The 18,080-nt window shown below is 44.0% G+C and overlaps 1 protein-coding gene across 1 annotated transcript in view; it reads right to left on the minus strand.

Moving 5' to 3' along the window:
* Positions 1–14,837: 14,837 nt before the first annotated feature.
* Ky (kyphoscoliosis peptidase) overlaps positions 14,838–18,080 on the minus strand; it is a 42,460-nt gene continuing 39,217 nt past the window's right edge. The window contains exon 11 of the mRNA XM_010625502.3: positions 14,838–16,833. Coding sequence (XP_010623804.1) covers positions 15,938–16,833 — 896 coding nt within the window. The 3' untranslated portion in view covers positions 14,838–15,937. The remainder of the gene's footprint in view (positions 16,834–18,080) is intronic.

Consider the following 18,080-nt stretch of genomic DNA (forward strand, 5'->3'; position numbering starts at 1 on the left):
TCAGTGATGACTGTAACTGTATTGTATACCTAAAATGTACCAATAAAGACAAAAGGAAAAAAATACTAGCAAATCAAATCTATCAATAAGGACAAAGATACTACTCCATAACCCTGAAAATTTATCTCAGGTGAATGCCAGTTGATCTAACACTTGAGAAGCAATGGTATTCACCACATGTGGCAAGTGCAATAATGTTCTTCCAACAGCGTCTGTGTTCTAATCCCTGAAATATGTAACTATTTTACATGGCAAAGAGAAATCAAGACAGCAAATGGAACTAGTGTTGCAAATCAGCTAACCCTGAAACGGGAGATTTCCTGGACTATCCAGGTGGGTTCAATATTAGTGCGGGGACCTTAAATATGGAGGAGGGAAAAAAGAGTCAGAGTAATGCAATGTGGATCTGCAGATGGAAGCGATCCTGGCATGGGAAATGCGGAAAACCTTGCTATGAGTTAGAAAAGACACAAAACTGTGGATCTACTAAAACTTCCAGAAAAGAGTGTTGCTGACTCCCCATGAAAGTCAGTGTGGACTTTTTAACCATGGAATCATGGATAATAAACCGTGTTGCTATAAGTCATTAACTTAGGTAATTCATTACAGTCAAAATAGAAAATGAATGTACCAAATTAATAGAAAAATAAAATGATCATGTAGTCATCTTAATAGATGTAGAAAAGCATTCAACAAGACTCAATACTCATTTAAGATAAAAATATTTGTTTTTAAACTAGGGATTGAAACATATTTTATGAGTAAAACAGAAAAGGATAATGATGATCACAGTGTCAATTCACCAGAAGATATAAAAGTCTAAATTTATATGCAACTAATAACGTAGCCTTAGAAAAAATTGGAAGAAATAAATCTACCACAGAAGATATTTTCTACACATTTCTCTCGGTGGTAGAAACAGTAGGTAAATAACAAATAAGGAAGTATGAGATTTAAATACTTGAACTGGTGGACATATGAAGAAGATTGTACCCCCAAAAGTTCAGGTTGTGCTTCCCTTCTAAATCACATGTAATACTGGACATTTGTTGGGCCATAAAGAAAGACTAAAAAAAATTAATTTAAATAATGTAATGCATACATAGTTGGCCAAGAAATGTATACATACTTCAGCAAAAGAAAAAACTTGCATAAATATTTTAATACGAAACTTATTGCATCATAAAATAGATACAAGTTCCACTTGGCCTGAAGAGATGCTCAAAGTGACCATTAGCTTCCAGACATTTAGTAGTACATCACATTGCTGCTAGAGTTGCTTTGGTCATCGAGATTTCTGCATGTGCATTTTCAATTTATTTTCTAAGGGCCAGCAGTATAGTGGGTGTCCTGCAATGTACAACAGACTCTAGAATTCACCCATACGAGGGTAATACCGACTGTTAAAGAAAAATACTGCTTTTCTTTTCCTTTTCTTTCTTTCCTTTTTGGTTGGATTTTGTATATTCCCTGACAAGAATTAAGCTAGAACATTTTTAGAAAATGCTTAAACTTTTGAAAGTGCATAGGCAATACTTTTTCTTTTCTTTTGAGACAGGGTCTTGCTTTGTAGTTCATGATGGACTTGAACTCACTATGTAGGTCAGGCTAGTCTTGAACTTGAGGTAGTCTTCCTGCCTCAGCCTCTCAAGTACTGGGATTGTAGGTGTGCACCACCACACCTGGCTGGCAATACATGTCTTTTAATTAATTAATTATTTTAAATTAACTTTTGGGGTACATTTTAGGTATACGTTATGATCACATTCATCATTAGGAATTTGTAACTGTACCTGATATATCTTAGTGCTTGGCTTTTCCCATTCCCTTTCCTTCCCTTTCACCCTCCACCCCTCTGTATTTACAAAAGCTTTGTTTCCATTTTCCTTCTTTTCTCATATTTTTTTCTTTCCTTCACCTTCCCCACTTCTCATTTCCCTTTGAAACTTTTCTTCCTATTTCACCTTATCTGTTATGCATTTGGGCCCTCACTTACACTTTCAGTTTTCACACCAGAGAGACAATTTGGCATTTACACATGTGTGTCCTATTTACTTAGGAGTATAGCCTCCATATGCATCCATTTAGCTGCAAATGTCTCTATTTTATTATTCTTATGGCCAAGTAGTATGCCATTTTATATATATATATATATCTTCTTTATCCAGTCACCATTTGATGGGCATTTGGGTTATTTCCAAGATTTAGCTATTACAAACCATGCAGCTATAAACACGGATGCGCATATATCACTGTGGTAGGATGCTTTTAATTCGTTTGAAAAGATATGCAGCAGGGGAAGAGCTGGGTCAAATGGGACTTCTAATCCTAGTTTTTTGAGGAATCTCCACACTGATTTCCACAGTGGCTGCACCAGTCTACACTCCCACTAACAGTGGCGAAGTGTTCCTTTTTCACCACAGCTCCACCAGCACTTGTTATTTATTGATTTCATGATAGCAGCCATTCTTTCTGCAGTGAAGTGGAATCTCAGCATTGCTTTCATTTGCATCTCTTGGATGATGAGTGATGATGAACAGTTTTTCATGTTTATTTGCTGTTTTTACTTTTTTTGGCTAAGAAATGTCTGTTCATTTCCAATGCCCATTTTTGGACTGAGTCTTTAAATTGGAATGTGTGTGATTTTTAAAAGTGCTTTATATATTCTAGATAGTAGACCTTTATCTGAGGAACAGCAGATAAACATTTTTTTGCATATTGTGGGTTGTCTACACTCTGTTGGTCATTTGTCTTGTTGTGCAGAAGCTTTTTAAGAAAATGAGATCCCAGTTATTGATTCTTTGTGTTAGTTCCCAAGTGACTGAAATTTTGTTCAGAAAGTCTTTTCTTACTGTCTTCAAGAGTTCTACCTAACCTATCTTCTAGCAGGTTCAGTGCTTCTGTTTTAATATTTAGATCTTTGATCCATTTTTATTTTAGTTTAGTGCATGGTAAGAGATATGGTCTACTTTTAATCTTTGGCAAGTTGAAGCCCAGTTCTTTCAGCACCATTTATTAAAGAGACTATCTTTCCTCCAGTGGGGGTTTTTGACTCCTCTGTCAAAGATGAGATGGCTGAGTATAAGATGGTTGGAGTTATTTCTGAGTCTTCTAATCTATTCCATTGATCCTCTGGTCTGTTTCTTTGCCAGTACCATGCTTTAAAAAAATCATAGTAGCTTTGCAGTATAATTTCAACTTGGGGAGTGTGTTATCCCTGCCTTGTCTGTGTTGCTTAGAATTGCTTTTGCTATTCTAGGTCTCTACTGGTTTCAAATGTATTTTTGGATTGTTTTCTCTAGCTCTTTGAAATATGCTGTTGGAATTTAAATTGTGATTGCATTGAATCTGTATACCAGTTTTGGAAGTTTGGCCATTTTTGCTATATTCATTCTTTCTACCCAGGAACAAGGGATGTCTTTCCATTTTCTTGTATCCTCTTTGATCTATTTTTTTCAGAGTGCTGTAGTTTTCAGAGTAGAGGTCTTTTTCTTCCTTCATTAGATTGATTCCTAGATATTTCATTTTTTGGATGCTATTATAGAAGGAATTATTTCCCCCATTTCTCTCTCAGTGAGTGTTTTCTTCATGCACAAAAAGGTTATTGACTTTTTCTTCCTATTTCACATGATCTATTATACCTTTTGATCCTTATTTGCACGTTCAGTTTCTCATACCAAAGAAACTACTCAGTATTTACACGTGTCCTATTTATCTCACTTAAGAGTATTGCCTCAATATGCATCCATTTAGCTATAAATGTCTCTATTTTCTCATTCTTTATGGCTGAGTAGTACTCCATTTTATTTTCAAAAAACCGCATTTTCTTTATCCAGTCTCCAAAGGGGAAGAGGAAGTGGGAGAGGGTGGGGGAAGTGGGAGAGGTTTAGGAAAGGAAAGAAAGGAATGGAATTAATATGAGAAAAGGAAAAAATTAAAACAAAGTCTTTGTAAATAGGGATGGGTGGAGGGGTCGAAGGGAGGGTAGGGGAATGGGGAAAAAATCACAACCAAAATATATTATGTAAAGGCACAAATTTCCAGTGATGAATGCCATTATATTGTATACCTAAAATCTGCCAATAAAGTTCATTTTTTAAAAAATTACTAAGTAAAAACAAAACAAAACAAAAACCAAAAAGGTCTGGATTTTTCAATGTTGACCTTGTATCCAGCTACTCTGCTGAATTTGGTTATTAAGTCTAAAAGTCTTTTGGTGGAGATTTTGGGGTTTTTATGTAGAGTATCATGCCATCCAAAAATAATGACAGTTTAACTCTTCATTTCCTATCCTTATTCCTTTTATTTCTTTCTCTTATCTAATTGCTATGGCTAATGTTTCTAGAACTATATTAGACAGGAGTGGTGATAGTGGTCATCCTTGTCTTGTTCCTGATTTTAGTCTGAAAGATTTCAGTTTTTGACCATTTAGTATGATGTTGCCTGTCGGTTTTTCACAGATGGCTTTTATCAGGTTGAGATAGCATACATTTCTAAATTGACATATGTGAAAAAAGAAACCACAAATGAAATGAGAGGTTATTTGAGAGCTTGTTTGGAGGTTCTAGCCGGGGAGTGCAGCTACTCTTACACCTCTGATGGAGAAAACGGTCCTCCTCTATGGGGGTGGTTGTTCTCTTTGAGCATGCAGCTCCTAGAGGGATGCACATGGAGCGGTGAGGGAGGAAGGGGACATTCGCCTAGCCAGCCAGATCAGCTGAATCAACCCTGGTGATCAATGGGGTGACAGATGTCACAGACAGATGACCCTCACATCCAAATTTGGAATTGAATTACAGTGGAAGTGCTGCATATGAAAACTTTTGGTGTTTCACTGAAGTTGTGCTTGAGAAATTTATGACATTATATGTATAGTTTAGAAAAGAAAAAGATTGAGAAAATAAGTGATCTCCATAATCTCCCAAAAAACAGGAAAGAGTGAGTAGATTAAATTTTAAAAAGTAAAATGAGGATATAAAGAGCAGAAATAAATGAATTAGGAGATGAATGTGCAGTAGAGAAAACAAGAAAGTCAAAAGTTGTTTCTTGAGCCGGGGATTTAGCTCAGTGGTGCTGCCACCTGCCTCACAAGTGCAAGGTCTCAAGTTTGATCCCCAGTACCAAAAATAAATAAATAAATAAATAAAATAAATAAATAAAAAATAAAAAAGAGTTGTTTCTTTGAAAAGTGTAATACAATTGATTCAACTTTGGTTAAACAGATCAAGAGGGAAAATAGAAAAGGTACAAATTACCAATATCAGGAGTAAAACGCAGACCAGTATTGATCCAGTGGACACTAACAAAAAGGAATAAATAACTTTTTGCCAATAAATATAAAAATCTAAGCACAATGGGTATCTTTCTTTAAAAACACAGCATCCCAAAATGGACACACAAAAAAATAGAAAAATCAAAGAGTCATATATAATTTAAAGAAATTGATCCTTAATTGAAAAACTTCCCACAAAGAAAACACAAGGTTCAAATGGCCTCACCAGGATGCTTCAAAATACTTAAGGAAGAAATAACCCCACACAAACTCTTCCACAGAATGACACAAGGGAAAACAGTCCTCTTCTCATTTGATAAGGGCAGTAAAACCTTGATACCAAACCTGACAAGGGAGGAAGAAGAGGAGGAGGTAGTGGAGGAGGAGGAAGAGGAAGAGGAGGAGGTAGTGGAGGAGGAGGAAGAAAAGATAATAATTGGCTAATCTAATGAACACAGATGTGAAAATCCTAAACATAATATTAATAAATCAAATTCTGTCATGTATAAAAGTATAACATATTATGACCAAGCTAAATTGATTCCAATCTCATACTTTTTGATTCACATTATTCTGTATGTGACATGTTGAACACTCATGCCAAGATTAGTTAACAAAATTAATACCCACTATCATCTTTACATCTACCTAGCATGGTCAGACAAGGGGAAGAAATAAAAGAACAACCAGAAATGAGAAAATAAAAATGTTATTCATCAGCAATGTGATTCTGTGTGTGGAAAACCCAAAAGGATCTCCCTATAAACAAATGAATTAAAAAATAAGCAAATTTAGTAAGATCCCTGGATACAAGATCGATATATAAGAACAATTGTATTTTTACACACCAAGAACAATTAGAAAATGGACTTAAAAATTGATACTATTTACATCATCTCCAGAAATATACCTGCAAATGTCCAGAAATGCATCTACTAACAGGTAGGGAAGAGTCTGCCACAGCTGCTAAGCATTATTAAGAGAAAGCAGGGATTTGCTCCCTTGTGAGTGTGAGACCAGAAAGGGAGAATGTGGTTGGAATGGCTATGATATTTCTACACACACAGTATAATGCATCAGTATTTGGCATTTATATTAATATGACCACACATATAAATACCAACGAGTACATAGATGACATTTAATTAAAAAAATTTCCCCATGGAGTTAGCACTTGCTTAGCTTTTGGCATATCTTTTACCACACAGGTCTCCAGATTCCTCAGTGGCACCCCAAAATACCCCCCTTAACATTGCTGTGTCAGGAAGCCACTACGGGTCCCACTTAGGGTTGTGCTGTGCCTCTTGGACCTCTGCCTCGCTCTCTCTGGCCTGTGCACCTCCAGCTTGCTGCTCAGTTGCTCTCATCACCTCCCATCGTCCTCCTGGGAACTCCCTGTGTCCCTGCTGTGTTGCCGGGACTTGCTGGTCCCTCACGTACCTGTCTTGGTCTGCATCCCTCACTGTCTGGAGCATGATGACATCAGAAAAATCGCTAATAGCTCATGGGAAGTAGATGTTCTTTGAGACTTGGAATGTTTATAAATGTATTCATTCTGCTCTAAGACTTGATTGAGATTTTGGCTGAGGCTAGAACTCCAGGTTGGAAATCATGTTCCTGCAATGAATTTCGTGAAGCGTGGTCCGCTGTTTGCTCCCTCCTGGTGCTGCTGTGAAGTACCAACCACTCTGATCTCCAAGCATTGGCACAACTTGCTTTATTTGTTCTATGCAGGACCTGTGTGTCTCTACTGCTCTGGAATTCATAATCTTGAGCCTTAAACATGTCTGTTTTCATTCACTGCCCTCCTTGTATCATATAATCATGGGTAATAAATTGATTATATGATTTAATTCTCAGCTGTTCCTGGCACAAACTAGCACCACGATAGTGGTAGGCCACCATTCTCTTTCTGGAACTCTTAACAAGTAGGCCATTTTCTTCAAGATTAAGATACTAAAATGCTGTCTTAGTTATCTATGGCTAGGTAACAAAGTAACCCAAAATTTAATAGCTTCAAATAATAAGCTTTGATAACAACTTTTATGAGTCAGCCATTTGAAAATGGGTTAGGTGGGCTCTGGCTTAGGATCTTTCACAAGGTCCTATTCTAGGAGTTGGCCAGGGCTTTGTATTTTTCTGAAAGACCCATGTCCAAGATGGCTTGTTCCTGTGTGGTTCTCTCCATGGGGCTGTGCCAGAACAGGTAATCTCTGAGAGACTAAGAAGGGAGCAGGTAATCTCTGAGAGACTAAGAAAGGAGCAGTTATGCCTTTATATGTAACTTGAGTATCCATGTTTCTGCCCATTCTGTTAGAAGAGAGTCACTAAATACAACTTCACTCAAGAGCATGGGAAGTAGGCTCTACTTCTGAAGACAGGAACACCAAATAATTCATGGCCGTATTTTTAAAAAGATTACAAATGCCAAACACCACTTTTTTCCCCCTGCAATTTCTCCCCCACTCCCAGAGATGGTTGACGAAATGACCTGAGTCCTTCCACTGGAGTGATGACAACAGATAGAACCCGTGACCATTTTTTCTTAGGGTGGTCAGTTTTCTCAGAGAAAACTCCTCTAGATTTGTATGGAGGGTATAAGCCACATAGACGAATTTGGGGAGTTAAATGACATCAGGGTTTGGGGTGGTTTTGCCATAGTATACAGATTGTATTTTTTAAGCCATTCATTTTTTATCATTAATTTTCTTCACATGGTTTCAAATTTTGTTTTATAAGCTACCTTGAATGGGAGATTGCTTTTCTTTCCTTCTTGCCTTTGGATCTCCCTTTCCTTGTCTAGGTGTGTTGCATTGCTTCCATCCAGACCCCAAGACCTGCAAACAAGAATCCGGTTTGTCCTGGTGAGTCAGGGAACCTGCCATGGGAAACAGCTGAGTTCATAGGTCCAGCAGGTACATTGCCTCAAACCCCTGTAATTCAAGGCAAGGGTGGATAAGGAAGGCCTTCAACAGAAGTGTCCAGTAATGGAATGGCTATCTTATGGAGCGATGAACTTCTGGCCTCCGGAAGGATTCTAGGAGAGGAAGCATGGCTGTGAGTTGGAGAGGGGACTTCCATATTGAATTAGAGACTGAAATCATCGATGGATATGGTTTTATGAGCAATGTGGGATCTTTGAATTCTTTAGGGAACACCATAACACAACTTCATTATTGTAATGCTGATGACAACTGATACAGGATTTACTATGTGGCAAGGATATTTCTAGTCATCAAGCCAGTATTAACTCATTTACCCCTTAGAGAAAACTAACATGGGAGGTACAATGATTATTCCCATTTCCATGACAAGAAAACCAAGACAGGGAGGGTTGATGACTTGCCAAAGCCAGATGGGAGTTGGCAGAGCTGGGGTCAGGATTTGAATGACCCACTTCAGGGTTCATGTCCTTCCCCTTAACGCTCTCCCAGCCAATTGGCAAAGAGAGTCTGAGTCATAGCCTTTCTCTAGTCAGAGCTGTGCAGAGAGGGATCCCAGCTGGCCAAAGGCTCCCGAAGTCAAATCGGTTTTTACAGAGGAAAACATGAGACTTCAGTCATTGTTAATAGCTCTCACCATAAAAGACAGCTTTCAGTCAAGTGGAACCAGAGACTAAGAGGCCATTTTTCCAGATAGAACCCATTGGCTCCTTTTCAAAATGGACTTTTAACACTTTTGTTGAGCTTTAAAAATGTCAAGTGAGGCTTTTATTGCCAGAGTGAATTCCCTCCCACTACTGGCCTGACAGGCTCATTCCAGTTTCCCCTGGGTGGTGGGAAGGGTAACTAATACTCTTGAAGGGTTCGCTGGGCCTCTGCTTGGCCCCAGTCCCAGGTGGGGAACTCTGCAAAGTCTGCAGTAGTTCTGGTGGCCTCTGAGTGTCACTGGGGCTATGGTTTAACTCCATTTTTTATAATTTAATAAGAAAGTTAACATTAACTTTCAGTTCTTTGTGCTATTCACATATATACAGCTAAGTATTCAAGGGGCAATTTGCAATCCTGCAGTCATTTTCTTTTAAATAAATGTTTCCTCATTTTCCCTGGTCACTGTCCTTTGCCCATTTGGGAGCTGCTCACTCTTATTATCTGCAGTTCAGTAATCACACAGCCCTCTTGTTTTTGGCCACTTACAGATGAAGCTGCTGCTCAGTTTTTAGCCCCAAACCTCTCCTTGGTTGATCCTGATTCTTAGGATCACCACCTTGGTCTCTGCACAGCCAGGGTGAAATGATGGCTGATTCCTTGTGTCATGGAGGCAGTTAACCATGCTTGATGGAAACACAGCAAGCTCTGGCAAAGTGCAGGCCCAGTGTCCCTTCCACACCTCAGGAAAGGGGCTCTTGTCCCATCTCCTATTGATCAGTTGTTTCACCAGGAGCTCTTCCAGCCAGGAGGCAATTTCTCTCTTCCTGTAAACATACATTCCCCACAGGGGCAAAGAAGCTCATTATTGTACATATGCTTCTTCTGCTAGTTGGAATAAAGAAGAAAATGACTAGTATGTTGTCACTAAGCCCATTTTGGTCAACAGACATGTAAGTAACCCAGTGATCCCTCACTTCATTTTTGAAATGACAAATCAATGCTCACTTCAAATTACTGATCCCTTATTTTGAATGCAAGGCACTATTTAGTCATGGCCATGATATAGCAAGCTAGTTTGGCTTGGCTTTTCTCTCTGGAGTGCATTTGTGTGCACCAATGAGGGCTATTGGATGAATCCTCCTGGAGCTCACGGTGGTTAGGGGCCGCAGAGCATCCTGGGACCAATGGCTTGTCAGCTGACTAGTTGTCAGGTGGTGTGCTGGCTTTCTGGATGCCTGTGTCCTCACTGGTCTGGATACAACTCTCCTAAGCAGAGGTGGTCTGACCGAGGGTCCCTTCCACAAAACAGCTTGTGGAGCCTCACCAGTGATTCCTAAGCCCCGAAAGGCTTTGCGTAAGTGACCTGCACTTCCATAACCTTCACCCAGTCTTTTCTGAATCTTCTACATCATGGCCGAAAGAAAGTACTTGTGTGGCAGACACAGAAAGTGCTGCCCAGACCTCCGTGTCTGCAAGGGATAAAGTTCACTGAGAGCCTTCAGCTGTTAGCATTTTTAGAGCCTGTCTTAGCTTTTGAACAGAGGTCGAGCTTTGCCCAGGCAGCCCCAGCCAGGAGTGGAACATGGTGGGTTGTCTAGGACCTGGTCATTTTGCTCAGCATGAGACTCTTACACCAGGAAGTCTTTGCTCTGGGCTCCCTGTTGGCTAGCTGGGACTTGGTCAGGTTTGCACCATGTCTCAGGGGCTCTCTGCCCTCTCTGCTTCCTGCCCTTTTACCTTCCATTGGTACTAAGCTCACAGCACACTGACTGCATTCCTAACTCTGCCTCCACATTTGCTTCCCAGAGAATCCAGTGGGTGCCCCTGAATGTATGACCAGTACTGTTGTGGTCCATGAGAACAACAGAGAGATAATCTGAGCCGTGGATGTGGATAACTGATTTACAAGGGGCAGCTTGTTTACTTGCTGGTGAGGGTCCCCTATTGGCCAAGCTACTATCCCTCATCAGGCTAGGGAGCCAAGAGCCATGTTATACACCATTACCCAGGAGTGAGGACATAGGCGCCTTGTCTCTTCAGAGAAAAAGGAGGAAACTGGTACTTTTCTTGTTCACAATTAAAAGTACTTTTGGTTTGAAGGCCTACTTTTTCCACCAGTGCCGAATACAGATTATGCCTTCTTCAAGGTCGCTGAGCTTCTTCTGGAGGGCTTTCATGGAAACTGTGCCCTAACCCAGGTGTGCTTGGGCTCACATGGGAGGCCAACGTGGACAGTAACGGAGCATGTGGGGCTTGTCTCATTACAGGGAGTGACCACACAGGACAGCTGTGGAGGTGGGACAGCAGGTGAGACACAAGTTGTCCCAAAATGGACTCGATTCCATCATGGGGTAGAGGTAGGGGAAGAGTCACTGGTTACCTCCACTGATCTGCCTTAGGGAGCTGGTGGCTAGGGACACATTTGCTGGGTTGGGAAGTGAGGAGCACATGGAGGTTATCTGGGGGAGAAAGGTGACTCCAATTTAGCATCTTTTCACAGGAGAGGCCTGTGCAGCAACAGAAAGAGCACAGCCCAGGTATCTTTTAATTTTCTTTAGTTCTGCTTGCAAAATCAGAGAGAATCAACATTCTGTCAGGTCCTCTTGTCTTTCTTTGGTCTCTCTGCTGGGCCCAGTCCAGCCCCGCGCCCTCAGGTAAGAGAGGGGCTGGCAGCGCAGTGTGGGGGTAGGGAGAGGGAGCTGGAGGAGCAGGTTCTTAACACAGTGGGACCCTTCAGATGTCCATTGACTGACAACCAGACCCCGCGCCTGCCAGCATCTGTTCACAGAGACACAGCTTCACAAACTGACTAGAAGGGATGATGGGGGTCATATATTCCAGCCTCTAGGTTGCCATTTTTCAGACTGTTGTGACAATTTGGGAGTTCTTTCTTCTGTTGTGCAGAAAACCCCATCTTCTGACTTTACCTTACTGTGTTGTTAAAGACACAGTCCACCCAAGCCTCCTTCCCAAGGACATGCACGTTGTGTCTTGGTTTTGTGGATGTAGCAGCGAGGGACATGATAAGCGCAGATTTAGGAAGGCGAGTTCTTTTTGTCCTTCACACTACAGCTATGAGAATGGTCTCCATGGTTACAGCAGTGTCTCAGAGGTGTCTATATCTCCATTTTCTATATTCTCCTACATGCCTAATTTATGAATAATCTGTCTAGGTAACCTGCTAGAAAGTTTCTGCATGTATATGAATATCTATATTATCTATATCTATATTTATGTCTATATTTACCTATATTTATATATTCAAAACCAAAAAATAGGTTAATGGGCATCTATGATACTTTTTTTCCCTTCCACTATAAGAAGAAATTTGGGTTTACTCTAAATTTCAAGTTAAACAAGATTCAATGAAAGAAACACTGCCTTCATGTTCTTCAAAGGCATGTGAGCCATACAGGGGCTGGAGCTAACCTAATTATGTTTTCTTTAATGTGGAAGAGCTATTTGCCTGACATTCCATTTACATCTCACCATCACATTCAAATGGCTGGGGCATTGATTTTTTTCCTTTGGACTCCCTTTGAACATGAAAGTACTTTTTCTTGTGTTTTTATTCCTCCCCCGCCATGAGAACAGTGATAAGAATGGATCGATAATTACATCGTTGGATAAAAATGAATATAAATTTTATTGAAAAACAACACCAGCAACAATGTGGGGGAAAGCACACTCAACAACCACCGGCCCACACAACTCAATGCACACATTATGAGAAGTAATCACCTCTTCAGGTCTCCAACTACTTATTCCCAATGAAAAGAAATTATAGACCTCAGATAAACTGGTGTGGGCCACAGATGTACACCACCTTTGAAACCTTTGCCAATAGTGAACGACGAGGCAATACTGTTAACCCTGTGTTTGCCGCAGGCCAACCAGTGTATTTAAAGAAATAATTGGTTTAGAAAGAGCCTAATCCTTCTACAGAGCATGGCATCTAAATAAAACTCCAGACCACTGGGAAAACGATTCTCCTTTTCAAGTCCTGTGAGAAGAGAATTTCACAAACTTTCTTGGCAGCTCAACGACAGGAAATAGTTCTTTGTCTAGCCCAAATCCTTCATGCTTCAGCTCGTCTATTTATTTCTCTTTAATCTCAGCAGGCTGCGAGGAGTTTGTCCTGGTGAGACAATGTAACATATGGGGAGCTCACAATGAACACAATCAGATTGAAAGTAAGAGTCCAGCGGTGACAGTGGCGCTTCTGAAACAAGCTGAAAAGAAGTTAATTGCAGGATAGATGCTACCCCCTGACCCCACTCCCCGCCCCCGCCCACACCCAACCTGACCTGTAAGCAAAGGCTCCCTGATTGATCACACTTCCATTGGCATAGTAATATGTGTGATTAAAGCTGCCCCATCCAGTCCTGCATTCGAGGTTTCTGTTTCAAGGAGGGATTTCTGGCAAAAGACTCCCAATTCTTATCACATGTCATGTCTTCTCACCATGCCAGGCAGCCCCTCAGGCTCCCTTTACAGCTGTGCATAGCAAAGATGTGCTCCGTGTACACACGAGGAAACGCCGAGAAGCCACGAGAAAGCACCCCATGATTTCAACATAAACATCTCAACAGCATATTTCAAGCTTTCAGTTAAAAAAAAAAAAAAAAGTCCGTAGATGAATGCAGTCTCCAGTTTTGCAGCACCGGCGACCCCGAATTGCAACCACCAGGGGGCACTCGTGCCATGCCATTGGCGACCGGAAAACAAAGATGGGCGTTTGAATAAAAGCCTTCAACGTGCGACCTCGGATTTGTAGTTTGAGCAGCATGCATGTAAAAATTCGTGAAGATTGGATTTCGTTTCACGTATTTTTACTTCAGTGGAAAGAAATGCAGGTGATTTTCTGACTGTGCCTACAGCTGTCTTTACAAAGGGGCTGCCTGATTAAATGAGTAGGGAAGGGCCTTCGGATGCCCTGCGGGTGCTTGGAGAAGCTAGGCTTGTCTCTGGTGCTGGGTGCAGCTCCTGTTTTGCTGGCTGGTGTGCTCTACACGCTCCAGGATGTACTGATTAATTACACTGTTTTAGAAAGATGTGGGTCGTCTTCTGCAGGGCTATCTGCAGCAGTCATGGTGGGTCCAGAGAGTGACATGAGCTTTCGAAGTCACTTAATTTGACAAAAACACGTTACCTTCAGCCCTTAAAATCAAATATGTGAGAGAAGGCCTGTTTTCAGGATGTGAAGACTCCCCTTGTTTCCGTGTTGGGGCACAGTGGTTATGTCTCTTGGGCCTCTATGTTTTTCAGGCTGAATGACATGGTGGCCAGTGGCCCCTATCAGGGACAGGTGACACAGGCCAGGGCAGCTCAGCCCCCCAGGCAGCACCCCACATGTGTAAGGCCTGCGCCTGGTGGAAGCTGGGCCCTAGCCTTGTGGCCCAGACAGTGGGGACCTATGGAAGAGGGACCCCAGGGCATGATGGACTGGACTGTGGGAGCTTGGGACTTCAGAGGTCCTGCGACAGGGGAGGCTGTGTCTCTGGCAAGCCACCTACCCCAAGCCCTACCGAGATTCCTTGCTTTACTTCTATAATCTCAACATCTAGCACAGCACTTGGCACTTACTATGTACCACGAGCACTTACTGAATGCCCAGACACGAAGATGGATGAGAGAGGGAAGACATGATCGGTCCAGGCTGGCTCTGACTGCCACTGAGTCTGGGGCCATGTGGAGGGTGCTGTCAGGAGAGGTGCAGGTGGAGCCAGCTCAGGGACAGGAGCTCTGAGACAGGCAGGGGAGACAGAACTTAGGACTCCAGGGATTCAGCAGGGACCTCTTCAGAGTGTGTCCATGTGCCAGGATGCTGGTGCATTGTCCTTGAAGGGCCTCTCTCAGCCCTTCCCTTTCTGCTGCCCTCGTTTAACCCACCTCTCACTGTCACCATGGCAACACCAGCCTCAGGCAATGCTTAGGGCCAGCTGGGCAGCTGGGGCTTCTTGGGATGAGCCTGAGCAAGCCAGGGCCCCAACTGTCCCCATAGAAGGTGGGGCCCTGGGTGGGTGGGTGGGGTCTCATGTCCAAAAATGGAAAGGAGATGAGATAGGACTTTTTCTCAGCCCCAGCACAAAAGCTGCTCCAGAGCAGGCAGGTCCCCCCGCTGCCCTGGCTTTGTTGGCAGGGGCTCCGGGGCTGGCAGTGGCCCGAGTGAGTCTCCTGAGCACTGCTTCAGCCATACCACTTGCTCACCTCATCTCCCTGCCTGGCCTGGCCTGGGGCTTTACTGAGCCTTGTCATCAAGCTCATGACAGGCTTACCTGGCCTCTGGAGGCTCCCAGGAAGACAGAGCCAGGCCTGAGGCTTGGGCCAGAGAAGCTGAACCACTGCCCTGTGTGCTCCTGTAGGAGCCTGAGCCAGGGGACTTAAGACCAGGTTGCAGGACTGCCAGAGAACCACTCCATCCCTCACCCAGGATGTCTGTAAGCGGCCTTGGCTGCTCTCTACTTTTGCTCTCACAGTCCCTACTGCTCAGGGGTCAGCCTGCTTCCTCTCACGCCATGGGGCTCTTGAAGAGCAAGAAGTGGCAATGAAGCGGCGGCAGGGATGCAGAAGATGGTCAGGTCAATTTTTCCCTCCAGTCCCGGAGCTGTGGAGAGACATCGTGTGCTACTTGGAAGGGGCTCCGTGATCCAAGGGAGATGCAGCCTCACATGTCATGCTCCTCTGGGGTATGGAGGAGAATTCTCTAAGCATTACGTGGAAAGCTTTTAGCTTGGACAACATCCCTGCTTTCCCACATCAACCCTACCTATGGTAATAACATTAGCATGGAAAGGGGGCATCTGGGCATCTGGTGTACGGTTCACAATACCTTGGATTTACATAGCACCTTTTTCTTCTAAGGGCCTTCACCTCTGTCCCCTTAGCCATGGCCATACTGAGTGAAGCCTTTAGAACATAAACATCTCAGCACCTGCAACAGAGCAGGGAGACTGAGGTAGAGGCCGAGAAATGGTTTTATGCAGACTCAGTGGTGTCCAGAACTCTCTGCACTTGGTCTTCCCTGGGTAAGGCTGGCCATGGCCCTCTGGGAGGGTATGTGGGGCCCAGGCCCTCACTGGGTGTTCACTCTGTACTTCAGGATGTAGGAGTAGAAGTTGTGGTTGGCATTCTCCAGCACCATGACGTAGACCTCCTGGCAGCCAGCTGTGCTGCAGCTGCCTTCCCAGTAGCCCTCGTGGTTCAGGGTCAGGGGCCATGTGTCCTGCCCCTTCACCAGGGCTTTGGCGACACCATGCAGCTTCAGTTTGAACGGGACATTCCGGTTGGCGGGAAGCACACCGGACAGAGGTTCCAGCAGCTCATTGTCCTGTCCCCAGTTGCCAAAGCTCTCAGGGAACACTGGCCAGTTTACCTTGGTGTTGACACAGCACAGAAGGTAATTGAAGACAAAGATATAGTTGCCCGGTTCCTGCCTCTTCTTGACAAAGATCTTGAGGGCAAATCTGCCGGCGTGGGGCAGCTGGACTCTCAGTTCAATCCGGTTCTCCCGGTGCAGTTGGAAGATGTAGCGCCGCTGCGTCTCCTCAGTGACGGGGCCATCGTCTCCATGCAGGGAAGCCAGGACGCTGGTGCCTTCCTCCACGCCAAGGCTGATGGAGCAGCGTCCATCCCTGGTATGGATGACAGGGTCAGGGTGCGAGGGCTTCAGGATGCCCATCTGCTCCGAGAACCAGCTGGGGCCCACAGGCTGGTGTAGCTCAGCTGGCAGCCGGACCCCCAGGTCTACGTAGTTGCAGTTGAGTGTGTACTCCAGTACTGCGCTGTAGAGGTCTGAGTTGCCCTTGGCAAAGATCTGCAGCTTGTGGGTGCCCATGGTTGGAGGGTACACCTCCAGCTTCATCCCATTCTTCCGGAGGCTCAGTAGCCCATGTTCCTGCTTTCCGTTGAGCATGAACATGAACAGCGTTGGGGCACAGCTCTCAATGGTGATTGTAGCCTTCCCATTCACTGGGGAGAGAGTTGAGGGTTGGGTGAGATGACTCCCTTGTGTGCTGGTAAATGTTTAACAATTAGCTCTCTTGGGGTGGGGGACTCTGAATTATAGCATTTGACCATTTCTGTGGTATAAATCTTTTTGTCGAGATTGACTAAGCAACCGATGTGATATCTCTGAGCATGGTATCGGCCAGCTATAGCATAGCCCTGGAAGGGGTTTTCCACCCCCTTTAGGGGGAGCTGGTAGCTAGGGGCGGGCTGGAGACTTAGCACAAATCTATGCTCCTCCCACCCATCCTGCTTGAATTAGCTTTGGGCTGCCTAGAAGGTCAAGGGGCAGGAAAGGCACGACCTCCTCCAGCTCTCAGGTCCTGCTTCCCCCCTCCCTCCAGCATGTTGCTCGTTATGTTGTCAACAGCTGACCTGTCAACAGTTACTTAAACAAGTCAGAAAGACTCCTCCCCTGCTCCCCACCGCCCCGCCCACACTGGCACACAGGCATCTTCACTGTGTTTTGGGAATGGGACCTTGATGAGACAGTGTGTGCACCAAAGGGTCTTTTTATCCCTTCTCCCCTTCCCTGCCATGTGGCCATCCTGTGTCCTGGTCATTGTTTTTCAGGGACAGGTGGTCAATTCCCTGGTTTTTGTAGTCTGTGAGAACTTACTTACTTGGACCACAAGAAGGGGCAGTAGCCTCTCTGAGAGCCTGGCTTCAACTTCTCTCAGAAGCTGGTTACTTTCCTACCGCCCCAGCATCCTCCTCAGCCTCATCCATGGGTGGAAGCAGGCAAAGGAAGAGACTTTCAGTCTGAACTATGCTTACTGTGACTGCCTTTCTTGAACCTGCTAAGGCCTCACCCTATGGTCCCCTGTAAACAAGCCCTTCTCCACCCCTCATGTGAGCCAGGGTTCTCTAATCTCCTCTCCTGGCCCTGATTCTCTTCAGGGACATTAGCACGACTGTAATTAATTATGTGAGCATTTCTGTGCAATGTCTGTCCTTGGGTGGGCTGGAGGCTGTTTGGAAAGAGCTTGTTCCACTTTCTGTCACGTACCAGAGCCCAGTCGTGGGGTCTGGGCAGAGGGTGTTGGCAAAGGTGTGCGGATTGATAGGAAGTCTTCATGAGGACTGGTGACCCTCGGGCCCCACGTGGGAGCCATGGTGTCCCCTCTACCTTCTCTGCCTCCTCCTTCTCACCTCCTCCTGAGCTGTCTCCCCCGTACTCAGCAGCTTTCTATCTCCCCATCTTGGGGTTC

Source organism: Fukomys damarensis, unplaced genomic scaffold (genome assembly GCF_012274545.1).
Source record: "Fukomys damarensis isolate Sample0158 unplaced genomic scaffold, DMR_v1.0_HiC HiC_scaffold_37, whole genome shotgun sequence".
Classification (NCBI taxonomy): domain Eukaryota; kingdom Metazoa; phylum Chordata; class Mammalia; order Rodentia; family Bathyergidae; genus Fukomys; species Fukomys damarensis.